This window comes from Pezoporus wallicus, unplaced genomic scaffold (assembly GCF_028554395.1).
Source record: "Pezoporus wallicus isolate ANWC-B61680 ecotype Strahan unplaced genomic scaffold, APGP_CSIRO_Pwel_v1 contig_8705, whole genome shotgun sequence".
In the NCBI taxonomy this organism is placed as follows: Eukaryota; Metazoa; Chordata; class Aves; order Psittaciformes; family Psittacidae; genus Pezoporus; species Pezoporus wallicus.
In genome coordinates, this window is record NW_026638439.1 from 2985845 (window position 1) to 3005802 (window position 19958).

At 46.1% G+C, this 19958-nt stretch overlaps 1 protein-coding gene across 8 annotated transcripts in view; it reads left to right on the forward strand.

Annotated features, from left to right (window-relative positions):
- Positions 1 to 453: 453 nt before the first annotated feature.
- The window catches only part of COL26A1 (collagen type XXVI alpha 1 chain), a 172119-nt gene continuing 152614 nt past the window's right edge, over positions 454 to 19958 (forward strand). For 3 of the 8 annotated variants that reach the window (XM_057410745.1, XM_057410746.1, XM_057410750.1), the window contains exon 1: positions 2327 to 2525. In XM_057410745.1, coding sequence (XP_057266728.1) covers positions 2374 to 2525 — 152 coding nt within the window. In that variant the 5' untranslated portion in view covers positions 2327 to 2373. Of the gene's footprint in view, positions 565 to 2326; positions 2526 to 19958 lie in introns of those variants that run through there. The other 5 variants (XM_057410751.1, XM_057410752.1, XM_057410747.1 and 2 more) reach the window with 3 other exon arrangements.

The window sequence follows — 19958 nt, forward strand, 5'->3', positions numbered from 1 at the left end:
AATCACCTGTGTTTAATATCTCCAAGGGTCTTGCAAAGTCAGTGAAGGCTGAAGCAGCAAATTTTGCATGCAACCAAAAATAAAATGCTCTTGGACAATTAAGACTTGAAGAGCTTCCAAAGGGGCTAACCCAAGCCAGGAGAATGGCTCAGAAAGCTGTTTGATGCTGATAAATACTGATAAATGATTTATCCCAGCCCATCAGGAGAGGGAATTTAGTGTGTATGGGACAAAAGGCTGAACCAAGCCCTCAGCACAGCACCTGGTGCAGCAGTAAGTTGCCAGGGTGAGGGTCCAGCTGCCTCCACTTTGGCTCTACACACACAGCTGAGGATAATCACCCAGATTAAAGGACTATGGAGCCTCAGAGAACCTTCTAATGGTTTGTGTGTGTAGCTTCCCTCTGCTTCCCTTGAAGAAGGGTGAATTTGGTGTAGTTTGTAGCTCATACTGTGAGAGGGGTGACTACAGTGTAAGCTCTTTTTCTGTTACCCTCTTGGGTAGAGCAGAAGTTTCCTGAGGACTGACCCTGAGCAGAATGGCTGAGTGGCTCAACATCCTAGGGTGAGTTGTCCCAAGTCTATGTTTTCTTGGGGGGAGAAGGGAAGATATTCCTTTTCTGATCAGGGTTGTGTTATGTCCCAGTTCCAGGCACTGAGAGCCCTTTATAAATAAGTAGTGTTTGTTACTAAGCGGGCTGGGCGGCCCAGTGCTGCTAGACCAGACCTTTTGAGCTCCCTTTGGGCCTGGAGAGTGCTGATCCGTTTCCTGCTCCAGCTCTGGGATTGGGACACTTGGGGGGGGGGTGTCAGCTGTGGAGTAATACTAGGGAGGCTGCGCTGAGCTGCATTGCAGCCTGGACCTCTCCCTCCGTGTGTGATTTGCTCTAGTGATTAATGACAGTGGCTGTTTAAAAACCTGGTGCTTCGTTTGCAGTCTAAACTTGTCTGGTTGCAGGCTCCAGCCAGGGGCTATTTATCTCTGTGTGCAAGCTCTGGAGGTGGGCACCGTGGGGGAAGGGGTAGGCGCTCATCTGCGGGTGGGGGATGAATTTAGCCATTTTTGCAGTATCTTACAGGGATTGTTTTCTAGCCTTGGGGATTATCTTGCCCCAAGGGGAAGAAGTCTCCACTTTTGCAGAGCCTGCCCCTGGCAAGCCCTGGGCCCCTCAGGTACCCCAGCAAAAACCCAGTTTCAGTGGTAAACCATGGCTGTCTTTGGATGGGTGCATTAACAGGGAAGGGGCAGAGGGGGTATTGTGAGTGTTAAGAATTTGAAGGTAAAAAGAAACCTTAAGAAGCTGTGTCATCCTAAAATATGAAATTCCTCCTTGTGTTGTTTGGCTCAGATGAGTTGTCTGGTCAGTGAGCTGCAACAGCCCAGGTTCCTCCGGAGCTGGTAAGGCCAGCAAGGGGGTCTGACAGTCACCAAATGGGGGTTGTACAGGGGTTTTAAACACATATTCTGCTGCAGTACAGAGAGAGAGCCTTGCTGCTGGCATCCTTATTGGGGTACCGCCTTTGTGAAATACCCCCATCCTTCCAAAACTGTTTCTCCTGTCTGGGGCTGATTGTGCAGGTCTCCAAGCTCAGGGCTATCCCGGGTAGCAAAGGGGGTAGCTCTGTGTGATGCCAGAATGAGCAAGATGGGCACATTATCATAGAAGGGTTAGGGTTGAAAAGGACCTTAAGGTCATGTAGTTCCAACCTGTGAATGAAGCATCTTTAAAATGATTTATTTCCTACCTTATCTGTGTAACTCTGGTGCGAGCGTGACAGTAGGCACCAGCGTTTAGGGTTTCGCGCTGCACCGCCGAAGTGCGGGGCGATCCCCTCTCCCTGGCTTTCTGTTCATCAGGGAGACCCAGCGCCCCGTGCTCTGGCGATGTCCCGGGGGTGCTCCCAGGGCTCAGCCGGGTGGGAGCGCGGAGCCCCGCCGCGTTCCGTTCCGGCGGCTCGGCTCTGCCGGAGGAGAGCCCCTCCACGGTGGGGTCTGCAGCCAGGCCTGGCAAGGGTTAACGCTGAAGCCCCACGCCCCCTTTGACGGAATCGGGCCAACCTCGCCAAATTTGAAAAGGCATCCGGGGCCGAGAGTGCGCCCTGGGCGCAGAGATCCGCGCTGGCCCCGCACCCCTGCGCGGGAGCCGCTGCCGCCGGGCTCGGCGTGCCGAGGGACGGGGCTTGCCGAGGGACGGGGCTTCCCTTCTCTACCCGCAGTCCCTATATCCCGGCACCCTTGCCCCGTGGTGCCCGGTCCCGGGGGCACCTCCGCGCCGTGGGATCCCTCTGCAACCCCTGTCGCGGGAGGCACGCGCCTGCCGAGTCCTGTGAGAGGAAAAAAGGGGTGCAGGAGGACATCCCCGTTCTTGCAAAAATGCAGTTGGCTCTTTTCTTGTCCTGGTGCTGCTGCCTGCATGGATGCGCGCTGGGGACTGGCTTCCTTTATCAATTCCCAGCATCAACCCTGCAGCACAACTACCCAGAACAGAGCTCGGGCTCGCCGGGCAGCGGCTTCGCCAGTCGCCGGTGAGTAAGACCGGGTCCGCCTCCCCGGCGAGGAGGCTGGGCCCCGCTGGTGCCTCTCGCGGGGAGCCGCGGGCAGGGTGCGATGGGCTGGCCCCGCTGCCGCGCTCGTCCCTGGTGGGATGAGCAGGCTTCCTACCTGCCCGCAGTAGCGTCCCTCTATGGGTAGGCAGCGACTGGGGAACCGAGGAGCTGCGCTTGGGCAAACCGAACCCGCTGACTTTTCCTTCTCGCCCTCCCATCCCCAGCCCGCCGGAGAAGGGCCGGTGGCTCCTGCCCCGGGATGCCGGCATAGGGAACTTACAGCCCTCGGCTGCGAGGAAAGACTTGTTCGGCTCAACAAAGGAAAGACCTTAATTACAGCTCTCTATTCAAGAGCCGCAGCTTTCAAATAGCTGTTTAACACCACACCTCCCACTCTTCTTTTCTCCCCCCCCCACTCCAAACCAATTTCTTACAAACTTAATGTAAAGCAGTTTTGATATAGTGTATCTTGCTGCTTCAGCAGAGCAAACAGTTTCGGCTTCTCCCCCTCTCCTCTGTTTTCTCTGGGTATTTCTCTAGAGGTGAAACATCTGTTCAGATGAATGAGCCGCACTGTATGAAGCGAGAGAGTGGCTTAACCTGATTCCAGTTGTTCTTGAATTTCACTTCTTCCCCCCCCCCCCCCTTCCTTGTGATTGCCTTAAATGGGGACTGGGGAATTTAATATTCGGGGCTTGTCCATCCTGCCTCTACGTCTTTTCCTCTCCCCTTTGCTAATACCCACTATGCACGAGTTACACTGCAGTGGAGGAGGGCTGGTGTTCACAGTGCTTAGTTGGGTTAGGAGCTGAGATAAGGCATCTTCACAGCAGCTTTCCCCCCTATGTTAGCAGTACAGGAGTGAGCACTAGCCTTGTGCCTTGCACGGTGCTTACATATGGTGCATATTTCATCTCCAAGTGGGGGTGGTTCTGTTTGCTGGCCTGTCAAACAGGCCTCAGTCTGTAGGGGGTGTGATGTTAAACTACAGTAACTGTCAAAGGGTTTGAAAAGGCAGAAAATTATAGGAGAGTAATGGGATAAACCTATCCCAGCTGGATCTGTTCCAAGGTACCCCCTTCCCAAAGCATGAGCTGCAATGAGAACCACATGTCATTTGTCTTACATATCTATTAGCCTGCAGATCTTTGTTCAGAGCTACCATGCTTACATGAACACAGACTCTATCTTTGCTCACTGAAGTCCTTCCCCACTTCACACTCTTGCACGCTTTTCCCATAGCTCAGTTGTTTGGATAGCTGATGCTTTGTCAGGGGAGCGTGTGCCTCTCCAAGTCTATAAAGTGGTGTATAAAACCATTTAAAACTGATTTAAACAATAATGTTGGGAAAACTGGTAGGTTTATTTTATTTTAGGAGTTTCTTTTGTCCAATGGAACTTTGCCATGTGAGAATCTTCCATTCTGGTTTAAAGGAGAGGGAGAAATAAAACAGGGAGCGGAAAAATAACTGGTGGACATTTTGAAATAAAACTTGAAGTGCTCAGTCAAATATTGTGCACTGAAGCAATCTTTGGATGTTTTAATTTTGCCTTGAGTGGTGGAGTTTTGTTGTTGGCAATGTCTAACAGCTTCACTTTCTGATAGGAAAAACTACCCAGCTATAATGTCAGACCTCTGGGGGGGAGCCTCCTGCAGGGTGCAGCTTCAGGTTGGGGTTTAATGTGGTTCTGAAGAAGAATGAGGCTTTTTGCTCTAAAGCCTGACATTGATCTGTGTGAGTATGAAACCTTTTTTTAGGGGTCTGAACCAGACTGGTATAAACAATTGTTGACATTGTTCAGTGTCCCATTTGCCACTTAAACAGAGGATCTCTGTAGCACTCGAATTATGTGAAGCAATAGCAGCTCCATCACAGCAGAGCTTGCTGGCCTCTGCCCTGAAGAGGCTGCAGAGCACACAAGATGGTGGGTAGGTGGTTACTGTCCACATGGCCATTCTCACTCTCTCTTCTGCGACCTTCCCAGTGAATCCAGCGCCTTCTGACACTTTTCCTGGGTACCATCAGCCAGGTATAAGCAGGTCAGAGCCTTGAAAGTTTGGGCTGCAGCTCCAGGCTTTGGTATGTTGCAGCATATACTGATGTGGTGTTCTACAGCTGGCACATTTCTTTGATGCAAGGCACCTCATGTTCCTGCAGTTACCCTTTTCTGTCCTTGATCAGCAAGTGAAGTGTCAGTTGGCAGATCCTAGTTATTAGACCAAAGCCACTTGCAGCCTGTCTGTGTGTGTGCTTGGATTGCTTTGAAGCTCTGTAGAGGATGTGCAAGAACCAGTAACTGAAATCCCGGCAGCAGTGTGTGTTGATGTTGCATAGATGTAACAATAGCCTCACTATTCTGTTTGAAATTCACATTCAGCACACGCGTTTCTAACTTGATACTGTGTTAAGGTGATGGGAGGTGGGTCTAACCCTAAGTGTAAGAATGGAGGGGCTGTCTGCCAAGCAGAAACTGTTGTCTTCCAGGCTTGGACATGAGAAGCTTTGCTAACTGACTTAAGGAAAGCTTATTCCCGTGCTGGAAGTAGCTTGGTTGTCAAAGAACTCCATCTGTTAGCTGTCTTTGGAATTAGTGTTCTCCTAGCTTAACTTCTCATCCTATTTCCCTGTATTTTTACATAGTCATGCATCAAGCCTTTGTGAATTTGGCTGTGGGAGTTGGAGACTTATGAGGCTACATGCAGTGCTTAGACTGGAAACCTCTTTGGATGTGGACATAGCTGAAAGAACCCCCCCCAACATCAACCTGAAAGCATTGTAGGATGATTCTTACTGCTAGCTTTACAGTAGCATCACAAAATCAGCTGGCATAGGTGGAAAGTCCATCTGTGATAGACCTTCAGAACACTACACCTCAGCCTGAAAGTTCCATTCTGTAAAGGAGCAATAGAACCATGATGTTACAAATAACAGGACTGTCCAAACAGACTTTGTTATCCAGGTTACATTGGGAATTACATATTGGTACTTATTTTGGTCACTCGTAATTCCTAGTGCTTGCTACAGCACTGATGTTTCTTGAGGATGGATATGGGGAGGAAATGAATATTGGACAATTGAAATCTGTAAGTGGGAAAGGTATTTGAACTTAATCAGTTTGCTGTACTGTAGCTTGCCTTACTTTCTCTCCCCTGAAAAACCTGAAGTGTTGGTGCTTGCAGATACTTAGATGATGCTTGAAATACTTGACAGTTATTCCTTGAGGCTAGCAGGCTCCTATTAGGTCACTTGAATGGCTGGCTCTCAAGATCAAGGTGTCTGGGTGGACCAGTTGTAGGTAGATTGATTCTGTTTAAAGTAGCTGCCTGCATTGTGCCTGATCCTACAGCTATGCATTTGCTAGTAGAATTGCTCCTCTCCAGCCCCACTTGAAGGACTATACACAACTGGCACTGTATGGTAATATCCTCCAGCCTCTTAGGTGAGGTTTTAGTACTTTTAAGTAAGTGTAGGTCTCTTTCTGTGATAAAAGCCTGCTTTTAATATTAAAAAGTGATCTATAAATCAGCATCCTGATTTATGCAGTCTTCCAGAGTGCTTTCAGAACATGTATCTGGAGTTTTCCTGATGGTTGTCTGTTAATTCTGCCTCTACCAGAGATGATTTGAACCTGATTTCAGCCTCAAACTCTGAACCTCTTGTGGCTCTTAAGTGGGTGTGGAATAGAAAACTATACATATTGGAGAAATGTGGTTCTCTTTCCTTGTACTGACAGAATCTTGATTTCTGAGTCATTCTCTCCATCGCTTAATAGTCTGTTCATTGCCTGAGGTCTCTGGTTTTCTATCGTTTGCTGTGGACTGTGGGAGGATGTCAAGCAAACAGACTGGGATTTGTGTCATGCTGAGTCCTCTGCACTAATTCCCCTTTGAAGCACCCTACCCAGGTAACAGAGGAGGTCTTAAGCTCATCACCAGACCTTGAACTCTGAAGTGTTTGTTTCCTGGACTCTACAGCCACAGGATTTTCTTCTGACTTGTGGGGTTCAGTGCTGTAACTTTGCAATGCCATGAACAGTGAAGCCAATGGTAGTGTAAAGACCTAGCAACACTGGAATGACTTTGAAATACCAGACGTGACTGTAGTTACTGCAGTAAATTGTATTGGTTTAGGAAATCTCCTATGGTCTTGCCTTTCCAGCTGCTTGTGTGAATCATTTCCTCTCATGTAGGTCTCATTTCCCAGCCCTAGGAAGAAAAAGGGAGTGGAGAGGCAAAGCAATGGGTGGCAGTGAACTTGTGCTCCCCTTGGATAAATTAACAAATGTGTCTCTTTCAATAACCCTTATTTGTTCATTTTCTCAAAGCTCAGCTTGTTAGGGCACTGAAATCCTGGTCAAAACACACCAGGTTAGAAATTTCACAGCTCTGCCCTAAGTGGTTCTGTGACTCCTGGATCGCAGAATGTTTAGTCCTGTCTTTGGTTTATTGGGCTGTGTATTGATGAAGAGGGAAGGAATGAAGTGATGGTGAAAGATTCTAATGCGCTCCCTTGAAAGAATCTCTTTCAAACACAGAGTACATTAGGCCTGCTGGATTAGAATAATGGAGCAACTACTCATGCTCTTTCTTGCACTAGATTTCTAGCATGTCTGGAAACATTCCTGGTGTGTAAAGCACAGGCTACCTCTCCTGTAGGGTAATACCAGAATTCATCCAACCTCATTTTTGCAATATACTCAAAGCTCTCAGCTCACTTTTAATTAGAGAGATGCAGACAGTGGTTAAACTTACTTCCACTGAGGCATAACGTTTATTTTGGGGCTTTGAGCATAAAGCTCCCTGTGCCAACTTGGATATCACCAAGACTCTGTTAAGGATCAGAGCTGCTAAAGATGAAAAAAGCATAATGCTACTAATTGGGTTGCTGTCCTGCAACTTCTCAACTTCTTATATAGTTGAACAATACTATATCTCCTGCTTAGTGTTTTTATGCTCAATATGGCACTGATCTAAATCAGAGTCCTTAATACTACTACAGAAAGGAGTGAGGGTGGGAACTGTGATACCATTCCCTACTGGGTTTGTTCCTTAACTCCTTTTCAGGCAGAAACAGTGATTTGTTGATTTGCAGTGTATTGCATGCAATAACATGGTTTAGGTGTTCTGGCTGGTTTTGACAAGTTTGTTTTTCTCCTTTTGGAAATGACCAGATATGTAAAGAGCATGCTTGGGTAGAAGTGTTGCCTGTAGTGTTCAGGCCTGGCTATTGGGTAATAGTTAAATCTTTTTGCGAGGTCCAACAAATAAGAAGCTATTTCAGGGTTAAGAATTCTTTTCAAAATAGTGAAATTGTAGCTCTGTCAAATAAAAAAAAAAGCCCTCTCTTGTCTCTTTAGAAATGGCTTTCACCCAGAGGCCCACACAGTGGATGCCACTGAGACAAAAGCTGAGAGTAGCTTTGTAATGTTTCATGTTTGGGGTAGATCAGTCTCCTCTTCTGCATCCCTGTGGTTTATCTGGAAAAGGAAATCTGCCACTTAAAATCATAGTTAGTTGATTTTTTGAAACTTCTTTGAAGCTAGAAGGTATCTGTGAGCTTCTCTTATGTAGGGTTCTTCCTTTACTTCTCTGTTGTCTACTGTATGTTCTCTGTCCTCTGAGGGCTGAGTAAGGCTGTTGTTTGCTCAGCAAAAAGGAAGGTGACTGCATAAGAGAACATCTGTCAACTTTAAAGCCAATGTGAGGTAGCACTCCATAAAATACATCTATTCATGTCCAATCTTGACATCAGATTCTGTAGTCAGATGTCTTTTTAATTGGTTCTAACTTTTCCTGCTCCTAGAACTGGATGGTAGTGATATTCCTCACAGTATTTGTACTATGTATCGGCATGATAGAGATTGGAGCATCTCGGAAATGCCAGTGCAATGAGGCTAGGGAATATCCACCTAGACATGGTCATGTAACCACGTTGTACTGAGTCTGTAGAGTTAAGAACAGGTCCAGGCCTGTTTCTTCTTGGTATGTGTTCCCCCCTTTGGTTTCTTTGATGTGTGTGCCCTCTGGAGGGGAGATGTCTTTGGCTTTACAGATGGACAAGACTCTTGGTTCCTGCTTTCTACTTCTCAATGAAATAAAAAGACCAAGTACATATACTGGGAAGAGCATGCCTCGTAAAGGCAGTGTGGGCAGAAGCATTTAATCAGATACCTGTTTCATGTGAGGACAGTTTTCTGTGGACCCTGCAGAAGTAAGGAAGGAAGGGGTGCAGCAAATGCCACTGCAGGACCTGGGTATTAAGGTTATTGTTTGTGAGAAACTGGCATGGGATGCTTCTTACCCTGTTCATTTTGGATGTTGGAGCTGTGTAGGACTAAGAAAAGGCAGCAGCATAGGTACTAAGTGAGCTAAATACTTCTTTTACCCTGTTGTGATGACCTTGCGAGATGGGAGTTGCTCAGTTAAGGCACTGCACAAAAGCTTCCCTTCTGTCCTTGCCTTGTGTTGTGCCTCGGGTCAGTCAACATCTGCTTTTTTCCCACAGGACTCTGCTTGTTTGGTTGTTCAAAAGAGTGGTGCTGGGAGCTCTCAGCTTGGTTTGAAATGCTGCTTCTCATGGTGGAAAGGCTCGGGGCAGATGGGCTGCTGCGGCGGTGGGGATGACATAACGTCTCCTGGTGCTGCAGTGCTTGGTGGGGTGTGGTAGCCCTGAACGGAAGGGCAGACATTGCTTTTCTGCTCTGTGCTGCTCAGCCCTTATTAAACTCAGATGTTTCTAACCCCTTCCTCCAGGCTCTCATTGCTGTAAACACAGCAGAGCTTTTTCAAATTCTCATTGGAGGCATCAATGGGTGACAGCTCTACCAACAGCTCTCCAGTGTGCCTGTGTGTGAAGGGGGTTGCTGTGAATTTAACACTCCAACCCAAGGGAGATTCTGTGTTTTCCCTAAAGGAAAGGACTTTATTTCTTTTTTATCTGATGCTCCTTCTCTTCCTCCTGCCTCAGATTGCTTGGCTCCCTGGTTTTCTTCTTGACTGAGTCTCTCTTCTGCTTCCCCAGCACTGCCTGGTTTCAGCCACGCTGTTCAATGTGGGTTGCCTGTCTGCTTGTCTCACTACTGTATCTTGTGCAGACTTTTGAGTTCTTCGCGTTTTCAGGTGGCAGTGACTGGGATACCAGCTAAAATAAGGCTTCTGTTGCTATGCTAGGATGACTGAAAAAGGCTCTCCTAGAAGCAAACACCTAGATCTGGCTGTCAGCAGCCCTCCATCTCAGCTGTATCTGTCCCAGGTTTACTGTGTGGCTCTGTCAAAGTTATTTTTCAGCTTTTTGTGAAAGGAGTAACAGAGGAGAGACTGCTGTGGGGACAGGATCTTGGATGCTTTCTGCTTATAAACTGCACTTCACACAGTGTGAGCTACCATACCCCCTGCAGGGGAGCTTGCCAGTCCTTGGTGTCTCTAAATGTAAGCCGTTAACTCTGAGGTGGAACCAGGCTCTTCATAACCTTTTTACATACAGTTCTTCAAGGACTATATCCTTTGCAAATCTGAGTCTCACATATCTGTCTGTTCAGTGTCATTCTTTTTTAAGCTAAGAAATTCTCAGCCCAATGAGGTATCAGAGCTGCTTTGTGCCTGGTGTCTGACTTGGTAAAAGCTGTGTTCCGTCAAGACCTCTGTAAGATCATCTGTATGACCTGTGTTCATGACATTTTTGCATCTGTCCCCACTCTTGTAAATTGAGCTAAAGATCCTGGTTCTGAACTGTCAGGAGCTAAATGAGATATTGGGAAGATCATTGCCATTTTGAAGCTGTATTTAGCCACTAGATGCTAAATTTCCTTTTGGAAATCTAGGCTATCCTGAGACATTTGAAGATGAGCTCCCCTGTTTCAAGGTTCTTGAAGTCTGGTCTCAAAGTCACTGGCTTGGTTTAAATTGCCCTTCAAAAGTTTCTGGCACATGAGAGGTACAGAGAACTTTCCTCCTTTGGTACTCTACATCCCCAAGAAAACACTGATTTAATTAGTGGTCACTGCAGCTTTGAGGTGAGCTTTTTAATGCTGCTTTTAATGAACTTAAAGCTAAAATGCAGCGATCCTGAGAACTGAGCTGTCAGCTTGTGTCTGTCACTGGCACTATAGCAGTACAGGACAGAGAAAAAACCTTATATGCTTAAGGTTCAGTATTTCAGCATGGCAAACCCCACTAACCTAAACAGTGAGGGGGGAGCTGCATTCTTTGCTATGCCTAATCTCTGTATTTTGTTAAGCACACATTCCTGCCAGAACTTTATTAGACAGAACAATAGTGACCAGCTGGGCAAGTGACCCTGGCTTTTCTGGCTGGCAGAGGAATTCAGCATCTGAGGAGTTGAGATTCTCATGTGCAGCTTAAGAGTGATCTGGATTTAGTTGCTTTTAATTATCAGTTGGCTGATTCATAAGGCTTTGTTTTCCACCCTCTTTCCCAAGAAAAAGGCCATTCCCTTAAATGCTCGGTGTGTATTCTATAGAGCAGCACCAAGTCTCGGAACTGAGACTTGCAAGTTCTTGATTTTCTTCTAAATAGAATGGGAATAGTAGTATTTACCTTTGTGTAAGGGAAGGCTCTGGGGAGTATTTCATGAGGGTGTGGTTAGATCTTAGAGGGGAAGCTGCAAAATCCATAGCATTGTATATGAGTATGCGTTTATAGAAGTTTATAATAAATCTGTGAATGATAATATTTGGCACTTGTATAAACTTCCACTCTTACAGAATAGAGGTCATTGTTCTTCTTGTTTTACTGCTCCTCTCTGAGCCTGGATGACTGAAATTAGTCTGCTTGATCTTTGCAGGGAAGGATTGAGTTTGGAGAGGTGGGACAAGGAGGTGCTGAGCAGGGCAGGCTGGATTGAACAGCAGCAGAGCGCTGGGTCATGGCACAGGCTGTGGTGATGCTTTCTTTTCCCAGCTGCAGTGAAAGTTTTGTGGGAGGCTGAATGGTCACTGCAAAAATGCCTGCAACTGGTGCTACCAAACAGTGTTTGTGCTGAACAGGTCTGGGGTGGGGTGCTGCAAGCATTCTCTGTTCCCATGCAGTGCTTGAAGTGCAGCAGAGAGCAGAAAGGCAAATTGGCGCTGTAGGATGTTGCAGCACGTGGCTTAACGCTGCTGTAAATCAGTGTAACCTGCAGTGCAATACAGTTTCCCTGCAGTGTATTTCAGGATACAGCACTGAGCCAAACAGCTTAAACTATTGCACAGTAAAAAGCTGTCTCTTGGGCCACTGTTACTGGAAGTCACTAATGTATATCACAAATAATACGGAACTTTTGGATTGCAAAGTTGTAGAAATTCTTCCGCCTGTGGCTAAGCTTTGAAGGAGTGTGCATTGCAAGCAGAAATAACAGGGTCTCATTTTGCCAAGCACCAGAAAATCACTGGAGTCCTGATAGTGTCATTAAAACCCTTTCAAGACCTCTGCAACCAAACCCATTCGAAATTATTGCAAGGACTACAGCAACATATTCATTTTCTTGGGTAATGTCCTTTGAAACAATCAAGCTCTCTAATTATGTCAGGCCCTGCCAAGTGGTTACTGGCATCTCAACTAGAAGGTTTCCAAAGCAGTTTCTACAAATTACCAGAATTTTGCTGAAAGTGAACTTTCAGCTCCCAGGTACCGTTTTGGAGTTGTTATAACCTTTGGGAAGAGAAGGGTGAAGCTGTACCTGTCTGTACTAGGTGGGAAGAGAGGGGAGAAATGGGAATGTAGAAATGATAGGAATTGTCACAACTCATCTCTTGAGCTGAATGCCACTGGAAACTAGATGGGTTTGTATGAGATGGGTTTGTATGAGATGCTTCAGCTGGTGTCCTGGTTGAGCCTGGGAGTTGCCTTGTGCCACCCACATCTGGGTGATTGATTTGCATCTGAGCATCTCTGTGCTCTATGGAGGCAAGGCTCGCTTTGCAGGGCATGTCCTTCAGCTCTAATGTGTGTGATTGGGGTTTGTTTAAAAACAAAAAAAAATTGCACCATAAACCCAACCACCACCAACAAAACCCCCCTCACAACACCCAACATCACACAAGCATTTGACTGGAATTGTACACTCCGTGTGGCTTGTGGCTTGAATGTTGCCAGTAATTTACTAGGCTGCTCCCATGGGCATCTTGACAGCAGGGGGGAAACAGTTCAGTAGTTGTTCTGTCACTCCCTGTTCCATGCTCTGAGGTTCAACCAACCTTTTTGACTGGTGTATGTGAGAGTGGTGTCAACTGAAACTCATACCAGTTTTTTTTCTGCTGCAAGAAGTATGTGACATGAGTCTGTCATGGCCATTTAACTGGACATTGAACACTGGTGAGTTCAGTGGCTTGGCTGGTCTGTGGCATCCCTATATGCTTCCTTGTACATGGGTCAAGTAAGTGTTGTGGTGATGGCAGCTGCTGTCTTTGCTTGCAGTGTAGCTGTATTTGGCATCATCCTTTGCTGAGAGGCTGCATGTAAAACTTTCTTCAAGCTGCACTTAAAGGTGTAAAGGAAAACTCATGTATGTGTGTTTGAGGGAGAAAAAGCACAGGCAAGTTTTAGCTGTGATGTGCGAAGGCTGTTTGCATACCTACTTAGTGTAGGCTGTTGCCAAGCAGCCATGTGTTGTTCATGGCTTTACTGGTTTGCCCACAGTAAGTAAAGTAACAGTGTGCTGTTCTTCCCCAGGTACCAGAAGGGTAGCAGATATAGAGAATAACTGATTAATAAACTTTATGTCGTGACTTTTCAACTTTTCCATGCTTTTCCTTGTATTGCTTGTCAGGTCTTCAAAACCAGAATGCTCAGAAGATGGTCTAGTGGAAGGTATCACTGCCTGTGGCCAGGGGTTGCAACTGGATGAGCTTTAAGGTCCCTTCTAAACCAGACCATTCTATGATTCTAAGAAAGGTTGGACCAGATGATCCGTAAGGTCCCTTCCAGTCTAGTGTTCTATGATTAAATCTGTGTAAATAGGAGAAAAATGTCAACTGTCTCCAGTGGCTGTGCCTTGAATTCTCCACAAGCTTTTGCAAGTGGTACGTGTCTAAAATGGTGTGTGGGGTATACCTAATATCAGTCACTGCTTCTCTTTGCTCACAGACTGAGACTCTTCTCAGCAGTAACTCCAGACATTCCCATTCCCAGCAAAGGGTGAGGGAAGCCTGTTTAAGAGGTTGGATCGTTGGGGTGCACCAGTTTGCACTCACCAAATCTGTGGTTCAAGTGTTGTGGTGTTTTCCCCTTTGCCTTGGTAGAGCCAGCTAGGTTGCCTTTTAACCTTCAACAACAACGCAAACCCCTCTACAGATTCCCAGCTCATGGAGTTTGCCATACTTGTAATTCCCCAGAGAACAGGGCAGGAATTCTTTCTGGCTAAATGTCTGTACCTCTCCTTCAGACCTCCTGCTGTCCCCTCTCTCTTGCTCGGTGCTGCTTGCTCCCCATCCAGCTTCCCACATGTTGTACTCGGGAGTGTTTCAAGGCAGTGTTATCATTCCTAAGGAATCCACTATGCGTGCACAGTCTGTGGAGGGTTTTTTTTTTCGGCTGTTATTACTTGGCCAAATCAAACCCATTTTCCACCTGGATACCGAAATGGAGCTCTCCTCCCTCAAGACCATCTCCCTTCCAAACAGAGGCTTCCAAAGCACCGAGGCACTAAAGCCATTTCTTCTATTGCTCAAGAATTTTTTAATAACAGAGGAAGGTGTTAGTGTTCCTGCTCACAAGAGGAAGGATTTCATTTCTTTTTCCTAATGAACAAACTGGATTGCAGCAAGGTTGAAAAGGAGAACACAAATAATTGTTCTTGGCTAGAAATGAGGAATGGAAACTGCTTCCAAAACCAGTGAAAGCTCAGGAAGATGTGTTAAAAGCAGAACCACCTTTTAAATTGAAAATAGATATTTAGAGCACTTAGTTTCTAGATGTCTTTGTACGGTCTGTCTATAGGTGGGTATAATGCAATGGGTCCTGTGTGATTGAAATGTATAGCATCTGCTTAAGAGTGAGTTTAAAACTTGAGGCAATTCAGAGTATTCACTAGCAGGGGTGTGGGACTACTGTGTGCAGAAGAACTGATCTGCAGCAAATGCTATGTGGTTCCTTTTTATGGCATTGGAGGGATGCAGTCGGTGGAGTGTAAGAGTGGGAGTCTGGAGAAGGGTGAAGAGGAGGTTGCTGTGTAGCAGATCACTGGGCCTGTAACTCCTGCATGCAGGCCCTGTTCTGTTCCATGGAGCTTTCAATGAGGCTTCCACTTTGTGCAGAGGGCTCATGACCAGCAACTGGGGGGTGTTTTAGGGCAATTTATTACTGCATTTAGATGGGCCCTAGGAATGACTGGCTTGAGAGGGAGGCAGGGAAGGGAAAGATGTGCTCACCCATGAGCGTAGTTTGGTGTTTGTAAAGGGTATTGCTAGTTTACTACAGTAAAGATGATTTTTGAGATGTTTAGGCTGTGCAAGTAGGAATCTACTAACCTTAAAAGCTATGGAGACATCCTCCTGCTTTAGCTCACTGACCCTGATCTCTCTTCTAACATGTACTTGCATCAAAACTGCCTGTTTTAAAGGGCAAATCTCTGTTCTCTGATCACACAACAGATCTTGGGTTTGATGTTCCTACTTCCCTACACATGAAACTCCCATGGGTGTGACTGGAACAATAGGATTATTTTCCAAATTATTTTTTTATTGTAGTAACGCCCAGGACAGGCTTGTGCCAGACATGGCAATCATGGGCTAAAGAGTTTTCAATTTAAATAGCAAATTAACACACAGGCTTTGGGGTTTGTTTTTCAGCCTGGTTAACGCTTTGAATACCCAGCAGAGAGGTTTTGCAAGGCTTTGGTTTCACTGAGCTGGGGCCTTGTGTGGCTCATTTGGGGGTCTCTGAGCTGGGCAAGCAGAAGGCAGCCTGCTTTACCTACCCCACCAACACAGCCTGGTATGCAGAGTGAGCTTGCATATTAGTAGAGTGGTAATAGGAGAAAAGTGCTTTGCTCTTCAAAACAGGCGTGTTCATATACTCATGGAATGGGTTGTGTTGGAAAGGGACCTTAAAGTTCATCTGGTCCTAACCCTCTGCCATGGGCAGGGACACCTTCCACTAGAGCAGCTTGCTCCAAGCCCCTGTGTCCAGCTTGGCCTTGAACACTACCAGGGATGGGGCAGCCACAGCTTCTCTGGGCACCCTGTGCCAGCGCCTCAGCACCCTCACAGGGAAGCGCTTCTGCCTAAGAGCTCATCTCGGTCTTCTTTTGGCAGGTTAAAGCCATTCCCCCTTGTCCTGTTCCTACAGGCCCTTATAAAAAGTCCTTCTCCAACTTTCCCAAAAGCCCTTGTAGATCCTGTTGGTAGGATATAGCTTTCCGCAGAAAATCTTCTGGAGCACCAGCAGTAGGTAGTCTTGTCTCAGGGAAATGCTGGCTGATGGGTGCCTGAGCTTCGGGTGCCTGAGCTTCAGTTGCCTCACTGAATGTGAGTGGCTAAGCTGGCAAATCAAATTGGGGAAAGAGGAGTTGTTGATCTCAAAGCAGTGTAAGTAGATGGATTGTCTAGGCTGGGTTATTATTTCTAATCACCTTCTTCAGCAGTGGTAACATTAGAAAGCTGGAGGATTTTCTTGCTGTTTCTTTAGCAGTTTCAATGAGGATGTTGTGACATCTGGCTTTTTGTATGGTAGTCACCTGAAACAAGAGATGTGGCCCAGGGAAGCTGTGAATGCTCCATCCCTGGCAGTGTTTAAGGCCAGGTTGGTCAGAGCCTTGGGTGACATGGTTTAGTGGGAGGTGCCCCTGCCAATGGCGGGGGGGGTGGAGCTAGATGATCTTAAGGTCCTTTCCAACCTGAACTATTCTATAATTCTGTAATAAATCTAAGCCTGCCACTTCCTGCAAGCTCACTCTAGAAAGAGGTCACCTTGGCTTGTGAAATCTAGTTCCCAGCTGTGATGGGCAACCACATGGTAGATAACTACTCTAGAAAGAGCTGCTGCATAGTCCCATGTATATTAGGGGCCACAAACTACTTTACAAGTTGCTGAAGACCTTGGCTGAATGAAATGATTGTAATGTGCCACAGGAAAAGAGAAGGAGGGAGGGCAGGTGGCAGAAGTGTTGCTGGAAGAGCTGGGTTCTGTTTGCCTTGCACAGCTGCCTGTACAGGTGTTTTCATCCCAACACTTGTGAATCTGGAACTCTGATATTCGTTCAATGCCTTTCTGGGCCCACAGAACACTACCCTGAGTGTTGAAATGGCTCAGGAAAAGAAATCTCTTCCCTTAAAGAGAAGAAGCAATGTTTTGTTGGTGGGATCTCCAATAACAGCTTTTGGTTTTTAGCCATCAAAAAGGTGTGTCTATCTGGTGACAGTAATAGTTCTAGGAAAAACCTGACACATGCACATTACAGATTAGTATCATACAATTAATAGGAAACAATGACTTGATCATGCTATCCTAATTGTTTTCTTTGATATGCTCAGTGCTCTCCTTTTGATGTTGCCTTTTGTTCTTGTAATTTGTGGCTTCTGGTGCCACTTTAAGGCTAATGAAAAACGCTGCTTTGTTTAGCAGGGTCCCTGTGTTCCTGTCATGCATGTGGCTTTCATTGCTGCTGGGCTGGTAAGTGCTGTGAGTTTGGCAACACAGGAGTGAATGTGAGGCACAAAGATGCACTGTGGTCTGTACAGAGCTCTGCAAGAATCAAAACAAATCCAGCAGCAGACCCTGTTCAGCCTTGCGGACTGGCTGTTGATGCACACGGATACAGGCCCTGGAAGGCCAAGGACAGGGTTTGAAGGAGATCCTGAAAACTAACAGGAGCCTGATTTGTCCGTTTTGGAGGTCTCAAATTGTGCCAAGTGTTTTGTATGATGTAATGCAGCAAGGGGAATTAGACAGCAATGGATGCTGCCTTTCTGGATGGTGGAGGAGTCTCTGTAGCCACAACACGAGCACTAGTAAAGCACAGGATACTGTTACAGGGTTGCTGACTCCTTATGCTAGTTCTCTTAATGTTTGCCTCTCCATGAGGCGTTGAAGACAAGCAGGCAAGTGTCTGTCATATTTTTCCCACTTAAAATTTCCCCTCCACCTTCTAATTAAAAGTTAAAGTTTAATTCTGAATGAATTTGTTGGTGTAAATTTAGAGATACTGGCTTATCAAAGTTAGTCTTGTACTTCAGGACCACTGTCCTCAAGCAATCCTAGATCAGATCTTCAGAGGAGGACATATAAACAAATGCCAAATGGCACCTTTGGATGTGGGTGTATTTAGAGAAAAAGCTGATGTTCCAAATCCTAGCTCTCTGCTTTCAATCAAGGTCTTAAGGATAGTTATTTCCTTGACTCCATCCCTCCCATCAAGGTCACCCTTTCCAGGAAACCAGTACTAGGGGTGTATTGGTGATGTGAAGGTAGGAGACCTATCTGCAGCCAGGTTATCCAGCTGGGCAAAAATGGTTAGAGTCAAGTTCTTCTTTTGAAAGGCTCTAATTCAAGAAGCTTTTATGTTACAGAAATGACATCCCGGGTTGTAATTGTGCATGATTTTCATGGTGTGTGGATATCAAATGCCAAATTCTATCAAGTCTGTCTAATTTAACAAAGACAGATTCCATGGATATTTCCATGTGTTTCCTCTTTCCTCCCCCTGTGAACACTGGAAATGACTGTCTTCTCATTGACAGTGATAAGCTTGGGGGAGGGAGAAGCAAAACAGTTCAGTGCCTAGAAGAATGCCTGTAAAAGCAAAGCGCTTCAAAGAACCCCCTTTTTATTTCTGAGCACTCGGTCATGGACTAACTTCTTTCATTTTCATGATGAAAGTAATTATGGTTCAGGTCAACCATATTTATTGTTAGATCCAGTTGGAACACACCACTAGCAAAGTGGGTATAAAACAGGGGAAGTTCAGGTTAGATATAAGGGAGAAGCTCTTCCTTGTGAGGATGGTGAGGCACTGGCACAGGTTGCCCAGAGAAGCTGTGGCTGCCCCATCCCTGACAGTGTTCCAGACCAGGTTGGACAGAGCCTTGGGAGACATGGTCTAGTGTGAGGTGTCCCTGGCCATGGCAAGGGTGTGGAACTGCATGATCTTAAGGTCCTTTCCAACCCAAACCATTCTATGACTTTATGCTAGAGAGATGTTCTTTGTGCTTTTTCATCTCTTTCCCTGTATGCATGTGTAAACAGATGCATAGGCACAGAGGTGCATGTACTGAACATGATGCTACCTGTCTGGTCAACCTTTAAGTCCTCATCTGCCTCTATTATATTCTTCATTTGTTAGTGCTGGTGTACAGGGTGGATCTCCTGTACAATGAATCAAGCGTGTGTAATAGATGAGTGTTACCATCTTCAAAGCCCCTCCTTCATTACTTACAGCAGTAGGAAAGTGCCTTGTGAATGAGGTGAGGGATTGGAAGAGAAGAAGAATAGTCTCATGGCTGAAGAAGATAAATGTTGCTCTGGGGAGCTGGATTCCCTCTTTGTCTCTGAAAAAGAGTTGCACCTATAGTTCCGTACTATTTGGCTATTCTGCTTCTAGGCCTTTACTAATTCCAGTAGGGAGAGGTTATTCCCTTAACCCCTGTAACTTCGATGGCTGCAGAAGGATAAGGAAAAATTTTGTGCAGTTTCTTATGAACTGAAGCAAATTCAGCCCTCAAGCTAATGATGTTTGAAAGGTCAACCATGCACACAACAAAGCAAGGAAAGCACAGTTACACGTGGTTGGCTGTAGAACTTGCTGAAGATTAAAGCTGTTGTGCAGGCTGAGCTGCATTTTCCTCCTAAGGCAAAGATTCCTCTAGGACTAAACCCCCTCCATCAGGCTATGATAATCCACTTTGTGTGGGAAAACTTTAGGCTGTTACCGGCAACTATTTCAAGTGCACTAAGCACAGCACATACTACCCCCTGGGGAAGTGTTATGCTATTGGGAGACACCTACATAAATTGTCCTATCGTACTCTGCTGGCCGGAGCTTATTTTAATGTCTGCTTTCTTCCAAACTCTTATTGAGGGTGAGGGGCGGTGTGTGCAGAAGGATTGGAGTTCCTTCCAGTCTGTCTGACCAACACAGTGGAGTGGGAGACCTGGAACTTGTTTTACTCCTGTTCATGCCTCTGGCTCTATGCTGCTTCAGATGGCTGCTGCTGTCTGGCTTCAGAAACACCAGCAGGCTTCCAGTTTTATTCGTTTCCCAAAATGAATGGGCTGTTAAAAAAGATTTTCCTCCTTTTTCACAGGAGTCAGGGTAACCTCTATCAGGGAGTATGAAGTACTCAGTGGGAGTAAGGCATGCGTAAAACATCGATATTGACAGCAAGATTACTGTGACTTGTCATGTCTTCTGACTTGCAGACCTCATAAGACTTTGTAATGGAATAGCAGACTCTGCTTTGAAGTGAACCTTGCCA